The sequence below is a fragment of the Coloeus monedula genome, assembly GCF_965178545.1.
Source record: "Coloeus monedula genome assembly, chromosome: 16".
NCBI lineage: Eukaryota > Metazoa > Chordata > Aves > Passeriformes > Corvidae > Coloeus > Coloeus monedula.
In genome coordinates this window covers 16,496,841-16,517,282 of record NC_138796.1, presented here as the reverse complement: position 1 = coordinate 16,517,282, position 20,442 = coordinate 16,496,841, and the positions used below count along the sequence as shown (strand labels likewise).

The following is a 20,442-nucleotide window of genomic DNA, read 5'->3' as shown; positions in this document are numbered from 1 at the left end:
TTTATTGCAGCTCATTTATTCCATCCTCATTAGGGGGCCCAGATCAGTCACATGCTGTTGCTACACAGCTTTTTGGTTATTACCAAGAAATTTATTTTTCCTGCTTGACTGTACAAGCAACAGTATTAAGAGTTAATACATTCTCTCAAGCACAGCATACAGAGATTCACATGTATGTGCTGTTAGAAAGCTGGTTTTAGTATTTTAATAAATTTGAGGCAGAAAAAACCCAGTAAGAACTGCACATTGTAACTTCGCTTTTTTATCAGTACAGAGAAGAGCTGAATAACTGAGATGTTCATGTACAGCTTTGATCTGCTACGGTGCAGACTGTGATTCCCTAGAAGTGAGACCTTCTGAAAACAATCTTCATCCCATTTGGGTAGGAGCTTGGTTAAAAGTCAAACTATCCCCTCCTGCAGGCTGAAGGCTGACTCTCTCCAACAAAAGCTTCTGTGTTTAAATACATCAGAGGGTCATGTGGGGTAGAGCAACCACTTACAGACATCTGGGGTAAACCTCAGTCACAGAATGCCTGGGTTGGAAGGGACCCTGGATACCTCCTGGATGCCCCCTGGTCCAACCCCTGCTCAAGCTGGGTCACTGTGTGAGTGAAGCTTCTTTCATACTGTGAAGATCCCTCTCCAAACAACAGTTACATCAAGCCACTCTGTACTAGTCAGATTTTTGGAGGCCAGTTTCTTCTCTGGCACAAGCAGGACTGAGAGAAGTGAAGCTCAACACTAACAACCAAGGTTCTGCTCACCTCTCTGCCTGTCACCCTGCCCTGCCAAGGGGTAGTTATCAGTTCACTCACGTTTCTTACCAACCAGCACTTACACTTAGAATGATTTTTCTTTTTCATATTTTGTGACTTGCTTCAAAACTTGGGGTGAACATGGAGTTTCTAACTTGCTTTCAGAGAAGAAGGGTTGGGGAAATTTTAAGGTCAAAATCTGAACATTATTTATTCTTTAGTAGAAATTTACTTCTGTACTAAGATTATACAAAAAGAATTCCCTGCCTTATTCATTCCTAATCACAGCCCAGCTCTAGCTCAGGCCTTTAAAGTCTGGCACACTTTCAGCACTTCAGTGTAGCTATCCAGTGTTTGCATGCCATCAGCAGTGCCATTCCCTGCACCATGCCACCCCTTCCAGCAGCAGACCAACACCCAGTCCCCCAAACTCCAGCTGCTCGGGGACATGGGAGCCTTCCTAAGGGGCAGGTCATAGTGGCAAGTGGCCCTCCCCAGCCCTCCTGTTTTTCTGACAAGAAGGCTGTGTGAGATCTTCCCTGTATTTTTAGCTGAGTGCTCAGACCTGCCAAGGTTATAAATAGCTGGGGTGGGGGCTGGGGGTGCGGAGGATGGCAGCGCTCGCCTACCTTCCTGCATCTGTACACGCTGTACCGGATACCAGAGCTCACTCAATTGGCCTCCACTACAAAGTCCAGATGTCAAGTCAGGCTCGCTGGCTTAGAGCTCAGCACCCTTCCCCCTTCTTCCTCTCCTCCAGCCAGGTGACCGCTGAAGAGGCCCCAGCAGTGCCCGAACACATCCAGCTGGCAGGAGCACAAGGTAAAGGTCATTTCTGTTACCCTTCAGCTAGGAAGGGACAGATTCAAGTTTCTTTTTCAGGTTCTCCATTAGCAGCAAGTTCTGCAGGGCCAGCCTTCTGCAGTCCCCATCAGGGTCTTTCTCCATCACATCTGCAAAAGAAGCAGCCACTGTTAATTGGAGAATGGGAAAAAGTGCCCTTAACACTTCTCACTGTTTTACTGACAATCACAGAACTAAACAACAGCGTTTGCACCTACAGCTGGGCTGGGCATCAGCACTTGCAGGAACTGCATTAGGCCAGAAGGCAGAGATGCACAAACTTGATCATGTAAAGCAGCATGAGTTCAGGCAAGCCCTGACGGCCACACGGGGTAGTGCTCCAGTCTTGTAGGAGAAACAAAGTCAGTTGGTCTGAAACACTGTAGAAACTGACCTTGGATCCCATGGGATAAGCTCTGTGCCAGAATTTGTACTTTTCCCCTTGAGCTACACAAAAGCTTTGTACAGCTGAGCTACAAATGTGAATGCAGTCTGCAGCTAGAAATCCACTTTCTCCAAAGTCTAAAGTCTCTGCCATTCTTGCAATCTAAAATGGTCAGCGCTCCCTTCTCCCTTTGGGGTCATGATGCCATTCCAATGGGGAAAGAAGGAGACAGGCCCCAAGGTTCAGCACATTCCCCATTCTGAGAGACCAGTCTTCTGATAAATGAGCTCCACACTTCATGCAGCACGTAAGGACAGCGTGAGGCTGTTCCCAGCAGCTGTTATTCCAGGGGCCCTTAATGGGCCTGCAAAGTAACAACCAGGATGCATGCAGGATGTCTGAGCAGGGGAGCCTGGAAGAGCAGGGAGCCTGTGTGAGGATATCCTGTACGCACAAGCAGTGTGCTGGGAGCCCGGCACTGTCAGCCCAAACACATGACTCATGTCACTGGGAGTAGAGCTATTTATAATGCAGGGAGAGCTGCACCCTGGTGCTTCCACACTCCCTCTGCAGAAGACAAAAGGGGAGGTTACAAGGCAGATTGGAACAAGCTCAAAAGCTCAGAGTGCTGCTGGTGCTGTTTCTGTTCCATGAGCATGGACCTGACATAAACAGCACTTACCCGTGACAGCACCTGCAAGGGGTGGGGAATTCCCTCAAAGGCAGCGGCTGAGGAATCAAAGGGACCATTTCCTAGAAGCATTTAGGTATTCCCTCCCTCCCCTGGGAAGGATCAGGCTGCTCAACAGCAAGTCCAGCATGATGGGCAAGTCCAAAGTGGATTCTTGCCTCTCTCCATAGCTGAAGTGTCCCAAAGCATCCAGTAAGCACAGTGCCAGGGCTGCAGCCCAAAGGTTGAAGAGCCAAAAGTCAGTCATAGGACACACTACAGCAGTTTGCAGAGGTCCTGATGTAACAACAAACCGAAAGAGGTTTGTGGATTTCTACTAAGCACTTCATGTATAACATTTCCTATCCCACTGTTCTCACTGTGCTTTGGCCGTGGCAGGGGAAACACAGATGCTTTAAGCTGAAACCCAAAGTGGCTAAAAGGCATAGTAGTCAAGGCTCCCATGCAGGACAGCTTGTCATTCCCAGCTACAGCATAGCTAATACATGACACCTCTTGCAAATCTTGTCTGGAAGAGCCATGAAGCATCAGCAAGTCCATGAGCTCAGACCTGTGATTCGCAGAAGCAGGTCTCTAGTGCCAGACTTGACCTGCTGGAGCAGCAGGGAGGGCCCAGTGCCTCCCTGTGCAGCTGTTTTCCCAACAGCCTTACAACAAATAGCAAAGGCACAGCCCAAGAAGCTGCTGTGTTTCAGGAAGCAGCTCTAGAAACCCTTTAAATTGCACTTAAATTGCATCTGACCATACATGGAGCTGAATTCTTTAAGGCTTCTTAATGACTCCTACAGCACTTTTCCTTTCTCTGGTATACCCACAACAGTTATCTTACCCTGCTCTCATTCCCACCAGGAATAACCGTGCAGCTTTCATGCAAAAGCACTAGATGTAAAGACAGGGCTATTACACTACCTACAAGCATGAGAAGATGCTACTAACTTGGTCATCCTCCTCCTCCTCCCCAAAATAACTCACTGAAAACTGATTACGCAAACCCTCATGCTGGAAATACATTCCTGAAAGGCTTCACTTGGTAACAGCAGTGTTAAACGCAGACACAAGCAGATTCCTGAGAGCACATCATGTCATGGGAAAAGTGAAGTCTTCGGCCCGACAAGCCAGCTCTCTTCCTTTCAAAGGGCACAGAGCACCCCAACCTGCCAGGATCAGAGGCCAGCTGGGTCAGTGTTGCTTCCTGCTTGCTCCCTGTGGGAAGCGACTCACTGAGAGTGGGAATGGTGAAGGAAACCAGACCAGGGAATCACAAGAATCACCCTCAGAACACCGTGAAGGCTTCAGCATTAGCTCTTCTTTTCCCTCCAGCTCACTGCAGTACCTGAGCACTGATCTGTGCAGCTCCAGCCTGCCAGAACCCACAGACACAGCTCGTGTTGATGTAAGGTGTGCTGGGTACAGCATTCAAAGTCATTTGCTGTCTTTTGTAGCTTTTTCTTTCCATCAGCAATAGGAAGCTAGAGACTGGGCCATGCTCCTCTTCCTCCTGTTTTTAGCTCTAACACCACCCCTCTCATGAGCACATGGTGTAAACGGGCTGTACAAGCCTTGTGTGTTATTGCTGGCCAAAGTCACGGCCTGGGTGTTAACAGGCAACGTGACAACACTTCCTGCAGCTTCATGAGGTGAGTGGCTGGATGCTCAGTGAAAGGGGGCACAGACTATCTTTGGGGATTTTTGTGGTTGGCCTGTGAGGACAGTCACAGTTTGAAGTGCCATACCCAGCTCTTGGCTTATGCCTCAGATACCCCAGTGCTGCATCCCTACAGCTAATCATGCACATCTCTGGTGCACAACGCCAGGACATCACTGCTGCCATCACAATTAGAGAGATGCTGCACAACGACTGCACCACTAACCAGAAAAGCACTGATGTACCCCACCACATCCTACCTCCCAGCCAGGACTGAGTCTCCAACAGCTCCTCTGTCATGTCTGCCAGAATCCGTTCCGTAGGGACGCTGAGGAGCAGGGAGGAGATACAGGACAAAAGGCCCTGGCGCACGTACCTGTGGAGAAGGACTGAGCTGGTTAAGGGCCTGCAGCTTTATGCTTTGCCTTGATTTCCTCACCTCAGGGGCTCTCTCCAGTTTCCAATGGTATGACGACTTTTACCATATTCCTACTGCTTAGGAGTGTGATGTTGCAGTGTGCCCCACATACAGAGCCCCTGCCATGCTGTGCACTGAAGTCTAGCACAATTCAGAGTCCTGGACATATCTGAGAGCAAAACAGAAATTGGATGCTTACATCCTTTTGGCTACATGTCTTAATTCCTTTCCAAGGCTGAATGCTGGAATCGAATCTGAAGTTTTCTGAGCTCCCTGAGTAAACACAGACAAAACTATCACATGGACAGGTGGTCAGGAAATTTATCAAGCATTCTATAGATAATGGCTGTACTGCCCCACTAGAAGACTAGCCAAGTTCATATGCTGGGCTGGCATTAAACTCAGTCACAAGAACACACAGCTGGAGGAGAGCACAGAGTTAAATGCATTAGGTCACTGACACTGAGCCAGGTGCTTGTCTTGGACAAAGGAAAACCATGACTGGAGGCTGGCTCACAGCTGATCTTTAAAAATGAGAGGATACAACTACAGTAACTCACGAGTCCGTGTGGAAACGCAGAGCCCAAACAAACTCCAGCAGTGCCTTTCCCATTGCTGTCACTGCCTGCAAAAGAGGATTGTTACAGCACCACTGAACACCATCCACGCTGCCCTGTAGAGCGGGGCCTCGAGACATACTGCTCATCGAATCGCAGCATGTCCTGAGCTGGAAGGGACCCACAAGGGTCACGAATCCAACTCCTGCCCTGCACAGGACACCCCAACCATCCCATCGTGTGCCTGGGAGTGTTGTCCAAATGCTTGAACAAAGGTTTTGTTAAGATCAGTGCTACAATTGAATTTATTTTACAGATGAGGAAACTTTGGCAGTAAAGTGAAATAAAGTGCCCAACCCCCTCGAGAAGTTGCCAAGAGGCAAAAGATAGTGCAAGGTTAGCTTGAATCCCATGTCTCTTTTCTGACCAGTTCTTCCCAGCCCATTTCACAACTTCTCAGCCCGCACAATTCCAGCTTGCTGCCAGTCTCAGTGCAGCAGGCCCTGAAGCACACAGCTGCTCCAGAAGGCACCTCAAGCTCCCAGGCTGGAAGCCACCCCTGCTCTCTGTCCTTCCTTACCACAGTGTTGACGGCCAAGTACATCAGGATTGCTAAAGTGTGGACCAGTCTTCCAAGGACTAAGTGATCTTCTCCCAGGAGATCAAATGTTGTTAAAGGCCTGCAAGTGCAAGACACAGAGTTGTGTAACAGTGAGAAGGCTGATCAGTGCCTCTTTGGAACAGTCAGGAGGTTATGCAGGGGGAACTGTCCCCCATAAGCCTGAATCCCTAGAACAACAGTCAGTATACAGGCACTACCAGGTTAGCACAGACCAGAGCTGTTTGCTCTCATCTTTTCTCACAAACCAGTATCTCCCAGAGCAACATCCTCTACTCTTACAGCAGGTATCACACATTCTACCAACAGGCTTTACTTGGAAATACCTACAGGCAAAAGCTGCCCCCACGGCCATACCATTACAACTGGTATTACAATAATCTTGATTATGATGGAATTGATTATTCAGCCTTCCTTAGGTTAGCAAAGACCTAAGGGACTGACAATAAACTGTGTCCTGTGTCCTATACTGTGGCCTCAAAGACCAGTGCAGGTGATAGGCCCAACCTGAGACAGAGTTAACTCCTGTTCAACACTGCAGTCTGAGCTCTGTGGTTTGTGTGAACCTCCCACAGTAGAGGTTCAGCCAAGACAACTGGTGTGGTACTGCCTGTGTACCTGCTGACAGATTATCCTTTGTGATGGATCTTCGCTTCTGCAGGGTCCTACATACTCCTGCCCTACAAAGGGTAAGTCCAAGAGACCACAGCCCCCTCTCCCTAAGCTTTGTGAAGGATCCAAGTGTCAGTGTGGTGTCACTGGGCTCCTGCGCAGCTCCTGCTGCTCTGAGGCAAGCAGGACAAGCAAAAAGGTTCACTCTGGCAATTGCCATGCCCACATCCCACATCCTAAGGTGCTCACACTCACCTGTCAAAGTGCTGAATCAATGGGAAAAAGAAGTGCCCAGCAACAGAATTGAACTCATTTGGGCGAGAAGCCAGTTCCACATGAGACTGACCCTGTCCAAGAGAAAAATGAAGTCTAGGCACAAGATGCAGCACTCAGCTCTTCCACTTCACTGGATACTGTCAAGACTACAGATTCCTTGCAGCCAGCCCAGGGTCAACCACTGCTTGTACATCTATGGCTACCAGTTTCCTGACTGGACTGCTCACTTCCCACTTCAGATCTTCTCCACATCTAAACATTTCAATACAATATAGCTCAGTACTGCTCAGTTAGATATAAGGAACAAGAACATGCAAGGGATAAAGGAGTTTTGGAAAGCAAACTCTCCAGGCTGAACCACAAGGGAATTCTGGAAACTAGGAAACTGGCATCAATTTATCTCCCTGGAAAATAAGAAGGCTGAGACAGTGTAGCCCAGAAGCAGCTATTCTGCTGGAGGCCCTGGGATCTGTGAGGTGCAGTCACAGCTCCCTGCAGTGGCCACACAAGCTCAGAACAAGCACAGAACAGCAATTATCCCTCAAAGCCAGGTAAGGAATTTCAGGTTTATCTTCCTCCCCAGCTGGGAGAGGAATACAGGAGTTGGTATGCTGCACCAAAAAACTCAGACTCCATAACTTCAAATATATATTTACCTGACTTTCCTTTGGATTGGGCCCACTTTCACAGGTATTTTGCTCTTTCCAGAGAGAACTTACAGCAACTCCAAGTGTCCCTATTTTTGGTGGATTTGACATTAGTTTGTTTCTGGCCTCACCATATCAAATCTCCGAGTCTTGCTTTTGATCCTCTCATCAACAATTCTTCTCCAGTCCTTAGAGCTGTCACTTCCTGGAAGGAGCTGGATACAAGGCTTTTGAGCACCAGAATGCTTGGTCTTCCCATGGAATTTGGGACAGGACAGTTCCTGAGCTGCCAAAACCAATACCTAGATAAAACAGAGAGAGGTTCAGTTAAAAATGGGTAATCCCTAGGGAACAACAAAAGAGTCACCTGCATCCAAACTGAGAGGAGTAACAAGGCAGAAAGACACAACAGGTTTAGAGTGAAGAACAGCAGGAAACTGACCTCCAACAGCCCCCTGGCTCTGAGGTACTGACCAAGAACTTGGTCACTTAGCCCTGAAACAGAGCAGTGGCTCCTTCTTCAGACTCAAGTGTGGAAAGAGTCACAGACAGATTGCTGTCCTTCAGAAAGGGAAGACAAAACAGACTGATGATGTGAAAGTACACAGTGGCTTCTCCCAGGCAAATGCCCAACACATGCTGTGTATTCTGTGGGAAGGGATCCCTGTGTAATGGAGCGCAGCAGTCAGGAACAAGAGGGGAATGCCGGCACAAATAGAAATGTAAGAGATTCCCATGGCTCTGCCTTCTCCCCTGAGGAATAAAAGGTTACATTACACCTTGGCACTGGTGCAACAGACAGAAGGAAAGTGGGAAGTGAGAGCACTCACATCAAGGATGTCCATGCGCTGACGGAGACTGTAGTTCAGGGAGTAGAACTGGGAGGTCAAGTACTTTGCAACCTGTACAGAAAAATGAACACAGACCCAGGCAGGAAACAGCCTTCCCATTAGCTCTAAAAGCATTTAATTTCACAGGCTCTGCTACCTGTTAGGTAACAGCAAGCCTCCAGGAGAAGGGAAGAAACATGTAGGGTAAACTGGGGAAATTCTGACACTTCCACTTCTAAATTCTCCCAAAAGAACTAAATAACAGATGAGACTGCATCATTCTTCTCTCCCTCCTATGCAGAGGTACCCAAACAACTGGCACAGCAGCTAGGAGACCTCACTATGGCCTTTCAGTACTTAAAGAGCATTATAGGAAAGATGGAGGAAGGCTTTTTACTGGGGCCTGCTAGGATGAAGCATAAAGGTGTTAAACTGGCAGGGGATAGATCTAGATTGGGCATTAGGAAGAAATTCTTCCCCGTGAGGGTGGGGAGGCCCTGGCACAGGTTCCCCAGAGAAGCCATGGCTGGCCCAGCCCTGGCAGTGCCCAAGGCCAGGTTGGACGGGGTTTGGAGCAGCCTGGGACAGTGGGAGGTGTCCCTGCCCATGGCAGGGGGTTGGAATGAGATGGGCTTTGAACATCCTTTCCCACCCAAACCAGTCTGTGATTCCCTGATTACAGTCGCCAGTCAGGTCTTTCTCTGTAGAAGCCCTCTGTGCCTCAGTTTCCCTCTATGTGAAACCCTTCAGTACAACAAGTCCCTATCTGATCTGCCTTATCAGGTACACTCAAACCAACAGCCTCCAAACAGTTCCTCCAGTCTGACAAGGTTTTCTTTTTCCTATTGGTTCAGTCATTCCTTGCAGATTCTTCAGGGGCATAAATGTTGTTAGACCTGGACTACCTGTTCTACCACACTGACAGCTCCCTCTATCAAATGAGAAAGAGACTTCAGCTGCTTCAGTTTTTGCCTGTGCCTCAATTGGAAAAAGGAAAGTAGTAAGAGGGACTCACAGGTATTGGGTCTGTGGTTAAAACAGCTACTTGAGCTCTTTGACGGAGCTCTACAAAGCCTTCAATGCAGGTCTTCTCCTCCAGATGCAATAATATTTTTGCCAGCTCCACACTAACCTGCTCAAAACAGGAAGAAAGGAATCAAATCCCTGATGGTGTTTGGTTTTTTCCTTGTAGGATTTATACACCACTTCTAATGTTTAACCAAAGACAAGGAGGCATTCTCTATAGGTAACATGTCCATTCCTTAGCAGGGAGAGAAAACACACTAAGCCAAATGCCATCAGACATATTTCTCAAAACCCTGAACAGATCCTCCATCTGCCAATTCTCTGTCCACATTCACTTGGGCTTTTTGGAGAAGTGGTAGTAGCATCATGACATAGAATGAATTGTCACTGTAACTGATGGGTTAAAGGGTACAGTAGCACAGCCCTTCTCTTTCTCAGCTGGTGTCTCTGACACTTTCAAGTGTTCACTAGCAGGTAGTGGCCAGCACTCTTCACACACTGACCTTGTCCCAGATTCCTCTCCCTTGAGCTTCTCATCTTGACCAGTACAATCCAACTACTCCCTCCACAAGACATTATACTTGTACAAGCAAATAGGGAAAGTTCATTTGATTTTGCCTCCCTTTTCATTGGGGAATAACAATTAAATTGAATTTCAATTCAAAATTCAAAATGGCTGCTCTGTAATCTGCATTTCTAGTGTTTTTCCTGCCCAGCACAAAGCATGGAGCTTCCTCACACTGGCAAGCACTGGTAGGACACTTCATTTTGAGCACTGGAGCTGCAAGACAGCAGAGTGCTGCCAGCGTCTTTGCTGCTTCTCTGTTCCACTGTGCTCTACAGCCTCACTTTCAAGCCAACTATTTCCTTCTACTTCCAAGTTGAAAGCTTGTGAATGCACACCTTTACCCCAGCTACACATTAGCCTGGCCTTCTGCTCCACTGGCACATTCAGTCTCCTCACAACAGCAAAGGGATAGGCCCTCTGCTACGACAGCCCACTGGTAACCTAGATCACACTACTTCACCTCTCTTGTTGCTGCTGGATTCTTCCGAACCAAGCTCTCAAGAGCCTTGACTGTAGCTTCCCATTTGTCCACATCCTCAGATCTTGATCCAGTCAGAACTGAAATCAAAAGACAAACAAAACTTATTAGCAGAATGGCTTTGCTTGAATAAATGCCCAAACTTCCTTCTGCCAATCATTTGTCTTAGTACAGACACTCAGCATGACCAGCATTAGGAACTAAAGTGAAATTACTCAAAAATTCTACAGCTTCTTCAAATTAGCCCAGAAAAAATAAACCTACACAGAGTTCACTCTCCCAAGCTCAGTAAGAAACAGATAAAGACTCAGCCCAAAATCTCCTACCTTCAATACAGTCTCGGATATACACAGGAGCCTTAATTTTTAGCTCTTTATCCTCAGACATGTCATAAGGGGTGAGGTCATCATCACTGTAAAAGAAATAAAGGCAGGGGTTAGTTTATGGGGTGCAGGTGTTCTTGCTTTCCCCAGATAGCCACACAAAGAGAAAGAACCAGTGCATATGCTGTCACAACCCCATCACTCCTGTATCACTCAGCAGCACTTGGCCTGAGAGGGATCCTTGGGAGTTCTAGGGGAAAGAGCAGCTCTGTGACCAGATCTGGAGCTGGATCTCCTGGTCGAGTACAGGAAGGAGTTGCTGACCAAGAGACTAGAAACTGACTCTCGAGATTTCATTATAGATTGATATACATATACATACACATATACACATAATATATACATATATATTAGCACATATATATAGATATATTTCTTTATATAGTGACAGAATAAAGCAGGTTCACTATTAAAATGGGTAAATACATCCACAATTTCCAGGAAATATATATCTACATCAAATGGAACAAATACAGTGGTTGCACACAATGCAGGCCTTGCCTAATTTATTGACTAGTGCAATTTCCTATGCAAAACCCTGCTCTGCTGCAAACCACTCAGCTGAACAAGGTCAGAAATCACAACAGTTGCCAAGAAATGCAGGTACTGACAGATCCTTTTTCCCCACATCTGTCATTTATTTTCCATTTCCTCCCCGCTTCTTGCCCTGTACCTGTCAAGCTCAGCATCCAACTCCTCATCTGGCATCACAGGGGCTGCTGAATGGGGTTTCTCATTACTCTCTGGTACCAACGGCAGTGCAGCACCTGCTTTCTCACTCCTGCTGTGAGGAACAAGAAGTTTTAAAATGAATACAGTAATAGTCCTTACTCACAAGGAAGAAACAACCCACCCTACCAACCCTTGCTGCCTAAACAGAAAAGCAGGTAATTATTCCTGCTGTAGTTTCACACCCAGCTTGGCTGACACAAAGTACTGGGAAGGAGAATGGAGTAAGGGGAGAAAAGCAGCAGAATCTTCTAACAGAAGAGCAATGGATAAAAAAAATTAAACTGGCTAATTTGCTGTGTTCCCCTGCACAATACCTGGGACTGCTAAGAAAAGATTCCAATAACCAGATCACATTGACTTGCACCAGATTTGAAACTGTGAACGAAACTGAACTGAGAGTAGGTTTAGACTGGATATTAGGAAGAAATTCTTCCCTGTGATGCTGGTGAGGCCCTGGCACAGGTTGCCCAGAGAAATTCCGGCTGTCCCATCCCTGGAAGTTCAAGGCCAGGTTGGACAGGGCTTGGAACAACCTGGTCTTAATAGAAGGTGTCCCTGCCCATGGCAGGGGGTGGAATGGAATGGGCTTTAAGGTCCCTTCCAACTCAAATTGTTCCATGATTCTACAAAATGGGAAAAAAACATTCTTAACCATTGCTAATAAGATGAATACAATAATTGTGAATATTTATTCTGTGTCTATCTAGTTCTGTGGACTTTGGCATTGTCTTTTCATCTCTCTGCTTCTCAAAAGCTGTCTGTAACACCTGTCTATGCTGATCATGCCCCTAAAATGGGAGCAATAAATCTTTTGTACTTCCCTGGAGTGCTGGACAGCTTCATCTGCTAGTAACATAAAGTACTTCATTCCTCTGCTGATCAAACAGTGCTTCAAAGAGCCTCAGCAGATGCTCTGGAAGTTAAGAGCACTGAAGAGCCAGTCTTTAGAGTGACAGATGCAGTAGATTTTTGTCACGGGTGAATGGGCTAGGGGCATACAGCACAAATACCAGATTTCCAAGAAGCAAACAGAAATGCCCATTTGATTCTACCCAAGGGCACACAAGACCCCTGCAGCCCAATTTCAACACATGCAGCTATCAACAGGCAATTTTAATACACACTACCAATCGAATTATGAATGTAATTAAATCACACTGTAAGAAGGTGGTGCATTATGATGCTTAACAATACATAAACCATCTCGAATACTGTACATAGTTCTTGTGAGTAATGGGAAAAAGGCAGGGAGAAGTGCAAAAAGATGGCATGAATAGTAGTAATAACTTACTCATCTTCTGGAAAGCTGGGGACAACACGGAATGGTGGAGTCTGCACCAGAAGGGACTTCAATTCTCTTGTTTCATCATCTTCTTCATACTAGACATTCAGAATAAGTGTTGCTGCACTCTATTACTGCAAATATGCCCAGCATTCAACATTTCACCCTTGTACTGCACATGGACTAAATCATGAGCAGATGAACCCTCACCCATCCTGTTTCAATCCCTGTGCTGACAGCAGCAGGTGGCTGCATATGTCCTTATATTTGAGAGTAGTACCTGATGACACCTTGTCTGAATGTCATTTCCATCTTTCAAACATTTAATAAATGGCAATGTGACAGGAGGGATGTGGCAGGCTTTTAAAGAATTAATGTGATTTAATCAGATCAGTCACACAAATTCTACTGGAAAGAGCACAGCAAATATCTCCATGTCAGTCTTGAAAATCCCAGCTCAGAACAGGTCTTCCCACCATGTCAGGGACTGAATGCTCACCACTGGTTTAGGTTTGAAGCTCCCCCTCAACTCCCACAAATCAGATTCTGATTCCCTCATGCAATAAGATAAACTTTTATTACCAAGTTTATCCCGACCTCTGCCAGTAGATTGCATTCCTGAGGTAACTCTCAGCCACCTGGCCATTTCCTATACAATTGTTTTTTGTAAACAGATTCTCTCTTTTTGAAGGTATGGCTGCCTCTCCTTATTTCCAGATTAAAAAGTGCTATAATGCCCTGGTTCATCTGGTTTAAAGCTTTTACTTCCTCTAAGTCCAGGACACCAGTCATAAATTGCATTGAAACCTTCACCTCAAACTTCAGGACAGGCCCCTCAGTGTTTATTTTCAAGCTGATGCTCTCTGCCACCACCATGCCCAGACGCCGTAGCTGTGGCAGACTGCTGTCCAAGTGGCATTTCACACCCTCCATCATGCTTGTGAGAAGCTCTGAAACAACCAACCAACAAACAGTGCATGTTTGAAATTCTGAAACAGTGGCAGAAACAAACACCCATCTTTGTGTGCTTCCCTGAGGGCAGCTTTACCCACTCACCACCCAATAACGGATAGAAAGGGTCTCTGAACTGTGGCTTCCCTCTCTGCAGTGGCAGTGCTGCCCTTCAGCACCAGCACAGCAAACCCACACCCTTCCTGGGGTACCAAGTCAACAAAACATTACAATCTATTCTAAACTTGCAATATTTTTGTTTTCCCTGAAACAAAAAAGGATGGTAAATCAAGTCAATCTTTAGTTTGGTTTTAGAGCGCTTCAGAGTCACTAAAATAAAAAAATCATGTTTTGAGGACAAGTTCTGACCAGTACAACAATCACATAGAGACAGATATTTGCCTAACTTTGGATAAGTTCAAACAGGCAGACAACACAAGTACTACTCAGCCCTTGGGGAATAATGGCTGCCAGCTTCACCAGGCAGGCTTACTGCTGGTTTGACTGACTTCCTTCATCTCAGAAAACTCATCTTTTCAACAGCTGTCAGACAAAAAACTGACTATAAAACTACAGAACTGGTAGTACGTATCAGGTCACTTATTCACTTAAAGAACAATTAATTCTAGAATGAAACAGATGAGCAAGTCTTGAAGTGAACCTTCATATCCCCCATAAGTCACACACACACAGAGGAGTAATTCTAGACATTGCACAGAATTTTTTTTATTGCAACAGAAACAGAGATTTTAGGCCAGGACCCCAGTGTACTGTGCACTGTGTGAGCACAGAACTGGAGGCCCACGCCAGTGACTAACCTGCTCACCTCACACTGAGGAATGCCTGTGGACAGTCAGACACCAAGCTAACAGCTTTTTATCCTCAGATACCTTCCCTGCCTTTCTGGAGCTGCTCCCATGCTCCAAGGTTAAGCCTCTAAATCACAAAGTCCCAGAGTCAGTCCTTGTTTTCCTGTGACAAAACTTTGGGGGTTTTAAACCACTGCTCAGGTAAGAGGGCAAAGTTAGGCCTTCCTCAATTCCATAACCTAAAGTTATGCACTTGGAATTGTATCATATCAATGCTAAAGATGATTCCAGCAGGTTACCCCATATGCCAAAGTGAAAACGGGACAATTCTGCTTATCTGCAGATCAAAACAAGATCTTTTTCTACTCATAGTAAGACTCTCTGCTAAACAAATCTAAGCCCTGCTTCTCACATAGCCTCACCTTGTCTGCAGCTCTCAATTTCATGCCCCTTCAGGTGGGAGAGGCAGATGAGGATGGCCTTGCTAATGTACAGCTGCTGCTCAGCTGGGGAGTGTTTCACGGCACTGCTGCTGCTCCAGGTCTCCAACAGCTCCTGCAGCACCTGAATTAGAGAACTCAGGTTGGCCTGAAATGGATCTTTTCTATACAGAGGTAATTTTTTGAAGCACATTTTTACTCTCCCTACGAAGAGAGTAAAAAAATACAAATGTTGTATTTCAGGGCCCAAAACATACTGTGCTTGACCACCCAAGAACGGCACCTTCCTTTAAGATGTTGTTTAAATTGATTTAAATTTGATTTAAATTTAGAAGTGATGTTTATTTCTCATTAATAAATATTGTATGCAAAGCAATATGTATTATTATCAAAAACCAGTATAATATTATATGGTTTTATCTGTGTTTAGTCCAATTTTAGATAACTGTCAGTACTTCCAGATAATTTTAGAACACGTTAACAGTGGAAAAAATAATAATTTGACAAAATGGTAGGGATTTCCAGATATACAGATTTCATAGAAGTTTCATCACACTGCTGACTCAGAGAGGCAAAATATCTGCCATCCTCTCTGAGGAAAATGGACATGAGAGAGATTCTGAAACATCAACCATTTGGTAAACAGACAACTCTCCACCAACTTTTTGTTGCCATGTGCCCAGCCACACAAACAGGGTGATAGAGGAAGCTGAGAAGGATAGAGGACATGGGACATCTGTCAGAATCCAAGCCTCGCTAGTTTTGCTACTTGGAAGACAATTTACCAATTAAATATGAAAAATTAGTGCCAGCAGTGCAGAAAGCTTTGATTAATTTATCACAGCTCACTTGTGATACGGCTCAGCTTCCCTCACTCTCATGAACAGCAACCAGAAAGTCTGAGAGAAACACCAAAACTGTGCACCCCCAGACACACAGAATGTTCTCCATCAGCCACCTCATCAGTGACTCAGTGAGCCTTACTCTGAGCAACAAGGGGCGCCGGAGGCTGTCCAGGGACAGGTAGCCAAGGAGGTTCTGCAGCACGGCCGTCTGCAAGGAAAACCACAACTCCTGCTTCAACTGCACATAAAGCTGTCATCCAGCCATGACAAGTGTCTGTTTTTATTTACTACAGTAAACCTCATTCTGAGGGACTGTCTGACAGCATTCAGAGACACAAAAGTAAACAAATTTTAAAAACCAAGCAAACACACATATGCAGTTGCTGATAAAATACATGGAAAACCATGACAGAAATACAGTACAGTATTTTTACCAACAAAACCAGCACAGTCCCAGGCAAACACAGAACTCAGGAAGTCTAAAGAACATTTCTCACAACAGCATCACAAGCCACAGAACAGTTCCTAAGACCTTGTGACAAACTTAGGTGCACGTGAAAAAACCCAACAGTCCTTGTCTCAAGTCTTTGATCTAATTCTTATCCCTGAGGGTGGGTCATGGCTGTTTCAGTCTCCTCTTTCAGATTCTAAGATAACAGAGTGCCTTCAGCTCCCCAGAATTCTGAAACTCTGTGCAAATAACCACTTGGTTCCAGAGGAGTACAGTAATTCTGCTATTCACCATTAACCCTGAGAGAGCACGTGAATTCCATTATTTCAAAGCTACTGTTCACCACTCCTTCTCTGTTACACTCTGCTGTCGGTGAACAGCTGCACAAAGGTGGGGAGACAGGGCTCATTTTGGAATGAAGAGTTAAACCTTCCTTGGGAAGAGTAAGAGCTCAGCTAAAAACCACACTGGCAGTGGGGAAAACGCGGCACTGCTACACTGCTGTTCCCCACAGAATCCTCACCGTGTGGCCATACTGCAAGAGCAGCATCTTCTGTGTCATCACAAACTGAGCCTTCTTGTTCTTCACAACCAGGTTCCCCAGCAATCTGGACAAGACATCTGCCCTAACAAGACAACAACAAAACATCAGGAATCCATGTTATTGCTGTCATGCTACTCCTAATCATAGGAAAATCTGAGAGCAGCTATTTGCAACCAAGTCTCTAGAATACCTCTAAACTCAGACAATGAGCCACTAAGGGCAAAGAATGTTTTCACTTGTTTTTCCACTGTGTGCCATGATGTAGATACTTAAGAAATGGTGTAGGTTCTCCCTGAGAGGCAACAATCAACTACTTTATCCCTCGAGTCTTTTAGGAAATAGCAGTGTAAAAAAACCACCTACACAAAGACAGCACCTTTCACAGACTGATTCTGCAAGTATTTGTGACAATTCCTGCCTTTGCTGTGGATCAGGGAGAAAGCAGAGTTCTTACCCGGGTGCTCCCTGCACAAAACCAAGGACCACTGCTTCCATCCAGCGGTCTGGCACACATTCCACCAACCGCCAGCATATCCTCTGCCAGATGCAGTCTGACTTGGTGAGGTCTGTCAGGTGGGGCACCAAAACTCCCAGAATTTCCTCTGAAGCAGAAGAGAAAACAGTAAATACCCCAGATGGGCAGGACTGGTGCAACGGCATCTGAGACTGACCTGAGAATTTCAAGATCTTCACAACATGAAAAATACAACATACAGTTTGCAATTCTAAATTGCTCCTGCAGTAGAAATCAGAATAGAATCATGGAATCATTTAGGTTGGAGAAACTCTCTAAGACCATCAAGTCCAACTATGACTCACCACTGCCAAGGCCAACACTAAACCATGTTCCCAAGTGCCACATCCACAGGGCTTTTAAATCCCTCCAGGGATTTAGTGACTCCACCCCCACCCTTGGCAGCCCGGTCCAATGCCTGACCACCCTTTCCATGAAGAAGTTTACCTCAATATCCAATCTAAGCCTCCCCTGGCACAGTTTGAAGACATTTCCTCTTGTCCTGACCCTGTTCCCTGGGAGCAGAGCCTGACCCCCACCTGGCTGCCCCCTCCTCTCAGGGAGCTGTGGAGTGAGAAGGTCCCCCCTGAGCCTCCTTTTCTCCAGGCTGAGTCCCCCCAGCTACTCCTCATCAGACTTGTGCTTCAGACCCTTCCCCAGCTCTACTGCTCCTCTTTGCTCATGCTCAAACACGAACTGGAGAACTGACTGGTAATAACCACCCTAAGCAGCCTAAGGAACTGGCCAGCATTCCTCATCACAGAAAAGAGCCAGAAAATCTTTCTTCTTCTTCTTCCCCACCCCTGTTAATTACTGCATTCAGTGGCTTCAAAGTCTTAAGCAACGCCAGACGACGGCTGCTCCCACAAGAGGGCTACTGCATGCGGGCAGGGACTTACACTGGTATTTACAACACTTTCAGACATGAAAAGCACTAAAAGAGCATTTAATAGTCATGCCCCAAATGGCAGAATGAGAATCCTGATTCTCATCCTGATGAGGATGTTCTCTCCATCAGTTTTTGAAAGAACAGGTCCCATTCATGTGAACTGGCAGAAAAGCACCAACATCTACCAGATGCAGCTAAGCAGCCTCAGAGAGCAGAGGGCAGCCTGTGCAGCCCCACTCAGAACAGCTCCAAATTAACTCACTGGTCTCCCACTCCTGTTGATCATCATCACGGTCATCCTCCCATGCTAATACACTAAAACACGTTCCCTGTCCCCGAAAGAGCACAGTAAAACACTCACTTTGCCTTCCATGAACACACACCTTCCCCAGGACATGAGAAACAAAAGAGATGGAGCAGTCCAAGCCACCTGGGATAAAACAGACATGAGCTTTAACAAGCGTGTCACCAGCATCCTCCAACCAGCCTTCAGGAGTAGGTGCAGAGACTTCCACAAGTGCTGTATCCCAAAAACACAGATTAACTTTTTCTCTTCAAGCATCATCTCCTCCTCCCTCCACTACCTGCCTTCAGGCACAAGCCAGCATTCAGTGTTATTTACAGTGACAGGAAAAAGGCTAAAGCAGCTCAGTCCCACTTTAACGTGATGGAAAGTTATCAATGACACTGGTTCATTCAGTACCACTCAAATCTCCCAAACGATTCCTTCAGCACACATCAAGTGACCACAACTAAGTTTTAGCAACAGATGATGCTGTTTAATTGCTTGGAGGATTGCTGCTTTCAGTGGTTTCTAAAAGGCCTCAGCTATTTTCCTCATTCCTGGGACTTTATGCTTTTAGGATAGCCTGAAGGAGGAACATGAGGCTCTGCAACACTCATCATCTGTATTTCAAGCAGCAGCTATGGGGTCCACGCACAAAACATTTCTTCCGAAACGGCAACCCTACAGTCCAGTCATCTTGCAGCCTTACCCCGCAGAGAGCTGGAGATCTTCTGCAGCACCTGGAGAACTGCACCACCCAGGAGAGGGAAGTAGGTCTGTGGGAAGAACACTGGTGGGTTTTTCCCCTGGAGTTTATTGCTCACATGCTCGGGCAAGCACACAATCTTGTTGAGCAGGGCATCCTGCAGCTCTGGGCAGGCCGCCTGTGCTTGCTGCTGACAGACCTCCCACAGTAATGCTGACAGCCGGCCCTCCTGCAGGAACTGCTCCAGGACCCCAACGACCTCCCTCGGGTCAAGGCCAGGGCTGGAAGAAAATAACTGTAAGTTCCTGTCTCTTTTAAATGGTAAAAATAAGATGTGAGCGCTATAGCTTTTCTGTTGTGGTATCACCACTGAAACGCCGCTGCTCTGTTACACGGGATTTTAAACAAAAATCAAATTAAAGCGATTTTAATCTCTTTGTATCTGCAGTTTCCTCGGCTCCAAGCATTCAGGACCTTCAACAACCACGACTGAAAGAGCTCTGTGACTGCGGGACGCACAGCATCGTGCGGGGTCTGAAGGCGCTCAGGGCAGCGCCGGGGCTGCCCACGCTCACCCACATCTCCGCTCCCCGCGCACTTCAGCCCCGCTGAAAGGCACCCCCGGACATCCCTGCTGCGAGCCGAGACCAGCCCCGGGGAGCCCCAGCCCGTCAGCGCTGCGGGCCCCGCCCGCCTGCCTGCCCCGGGGAGCCACACTGACCCCGGGGAGCCGAGGGCCTCCAGCAAGACGCAGAGGACAAGGCCGGGCGGGCCTTCCAGGAAGCAGCGCTGCCACACGCCCTCGGGCCGCGCCGCGCCAGGAGCCCGGGCCAGGCTGCGCAGGAAGGCGCCGAACAGTGCCCGCTCCCGCTCCCCGAGGGCGGCTGGGCCGCCCGCCGCCGCCAGAGCGGCGCGCACCGCGCCCAGCACCGCCGCCGGCCCCTCCCCGGCCCCTGCCCGGCCCAGAGCCGCCACGGCCTCCCGCAGGACGGGCTCCAGCCCCGGCCCCAGAGCGAGCCCCGGCCCCGCCGGCGCCGCCGCTGCCGCCATAGCACGGACGGGAGCGCGCGGCCGCCCCGCTTCCGCCCGCCCTGGGCGGCAGCCAATGAGCGGCGCCGGCCCACGGAAACGGGGACACAAGCACCGCCCCCTTAAAGGGGCAGCGGCACGGCAGGGCACGGCACGGCACTGCAGGGCGCGGCACGGCAGGGCACGGCGCGGCACGGCAGGGCAGGGCAGGGCAGGGCAGGGCACGGCA

At 47.4% G+C, this 20,442-nt stretch overlaps 1 protein-coding gene across 4 annotated transcripts; it reads right to left on the bottom strand.

Moving 5' to 3' along the window:
- Positions 1 to 40: 40 nt before the first annotated feature.
- Positions 41 to 20,234, bottom strand: TELO2 (telomere maintenance 2; the record flags this gene model as incomplete). Of its 4 annotated transcripts, XM_082292437.1 has the most annotated exons (20): positions 41 to 1,710; positions 4,582 to 4,697; positions 5,300 to 5,364; positions 5,877 to 5,976; positions 6,783 to 6,874; positions 7,582 to 7,752; positions 8,281 to 8,352; positions 9,296 to 9,412; positions 10,335 to 10,432; positions 10,679 to 10,764; positions 11,409 to 11,519; positions 12,759 to 12,847; positions 13,563 to 13,699; positions 14,932 to 15,073; positions 15,934 to 16,002; positions 16,769 to 16,871; positions 17,244 to 17,391; positions 18,554 to 18,622; positions 19,188 to 19,465; positions 19,906 to 20,234. In XM_082292437.1, 20 exons carry the CDS (start codon positions 20,232 to 20,234, stop codon positions 1,607 to 1,609), a joined length of 2,496 nt encoding a protein of 831 aa, XP_082148563.1. In that variant the 3' UTR covers positions 41 to 1,606. The 4 variants fall into 4 exon arrangements, 3 of the variants coding, with proteins under 3 accessions (XP_082148563.1, XP_082148564.1, XP_082148565.1); XM_082292438.1 differs by lacking the exon at positions 15,934 to 16,002; XM_082292439.1 differs by lacking the exons at positions 14,932 to 15,073; positions 15,934 to 16,002 and having other exon boundaries at positions 16,769 to 16,866.
- Between the last annotated feature and the right edge of the window lie 208 nt (positions 20,235 to 20,442).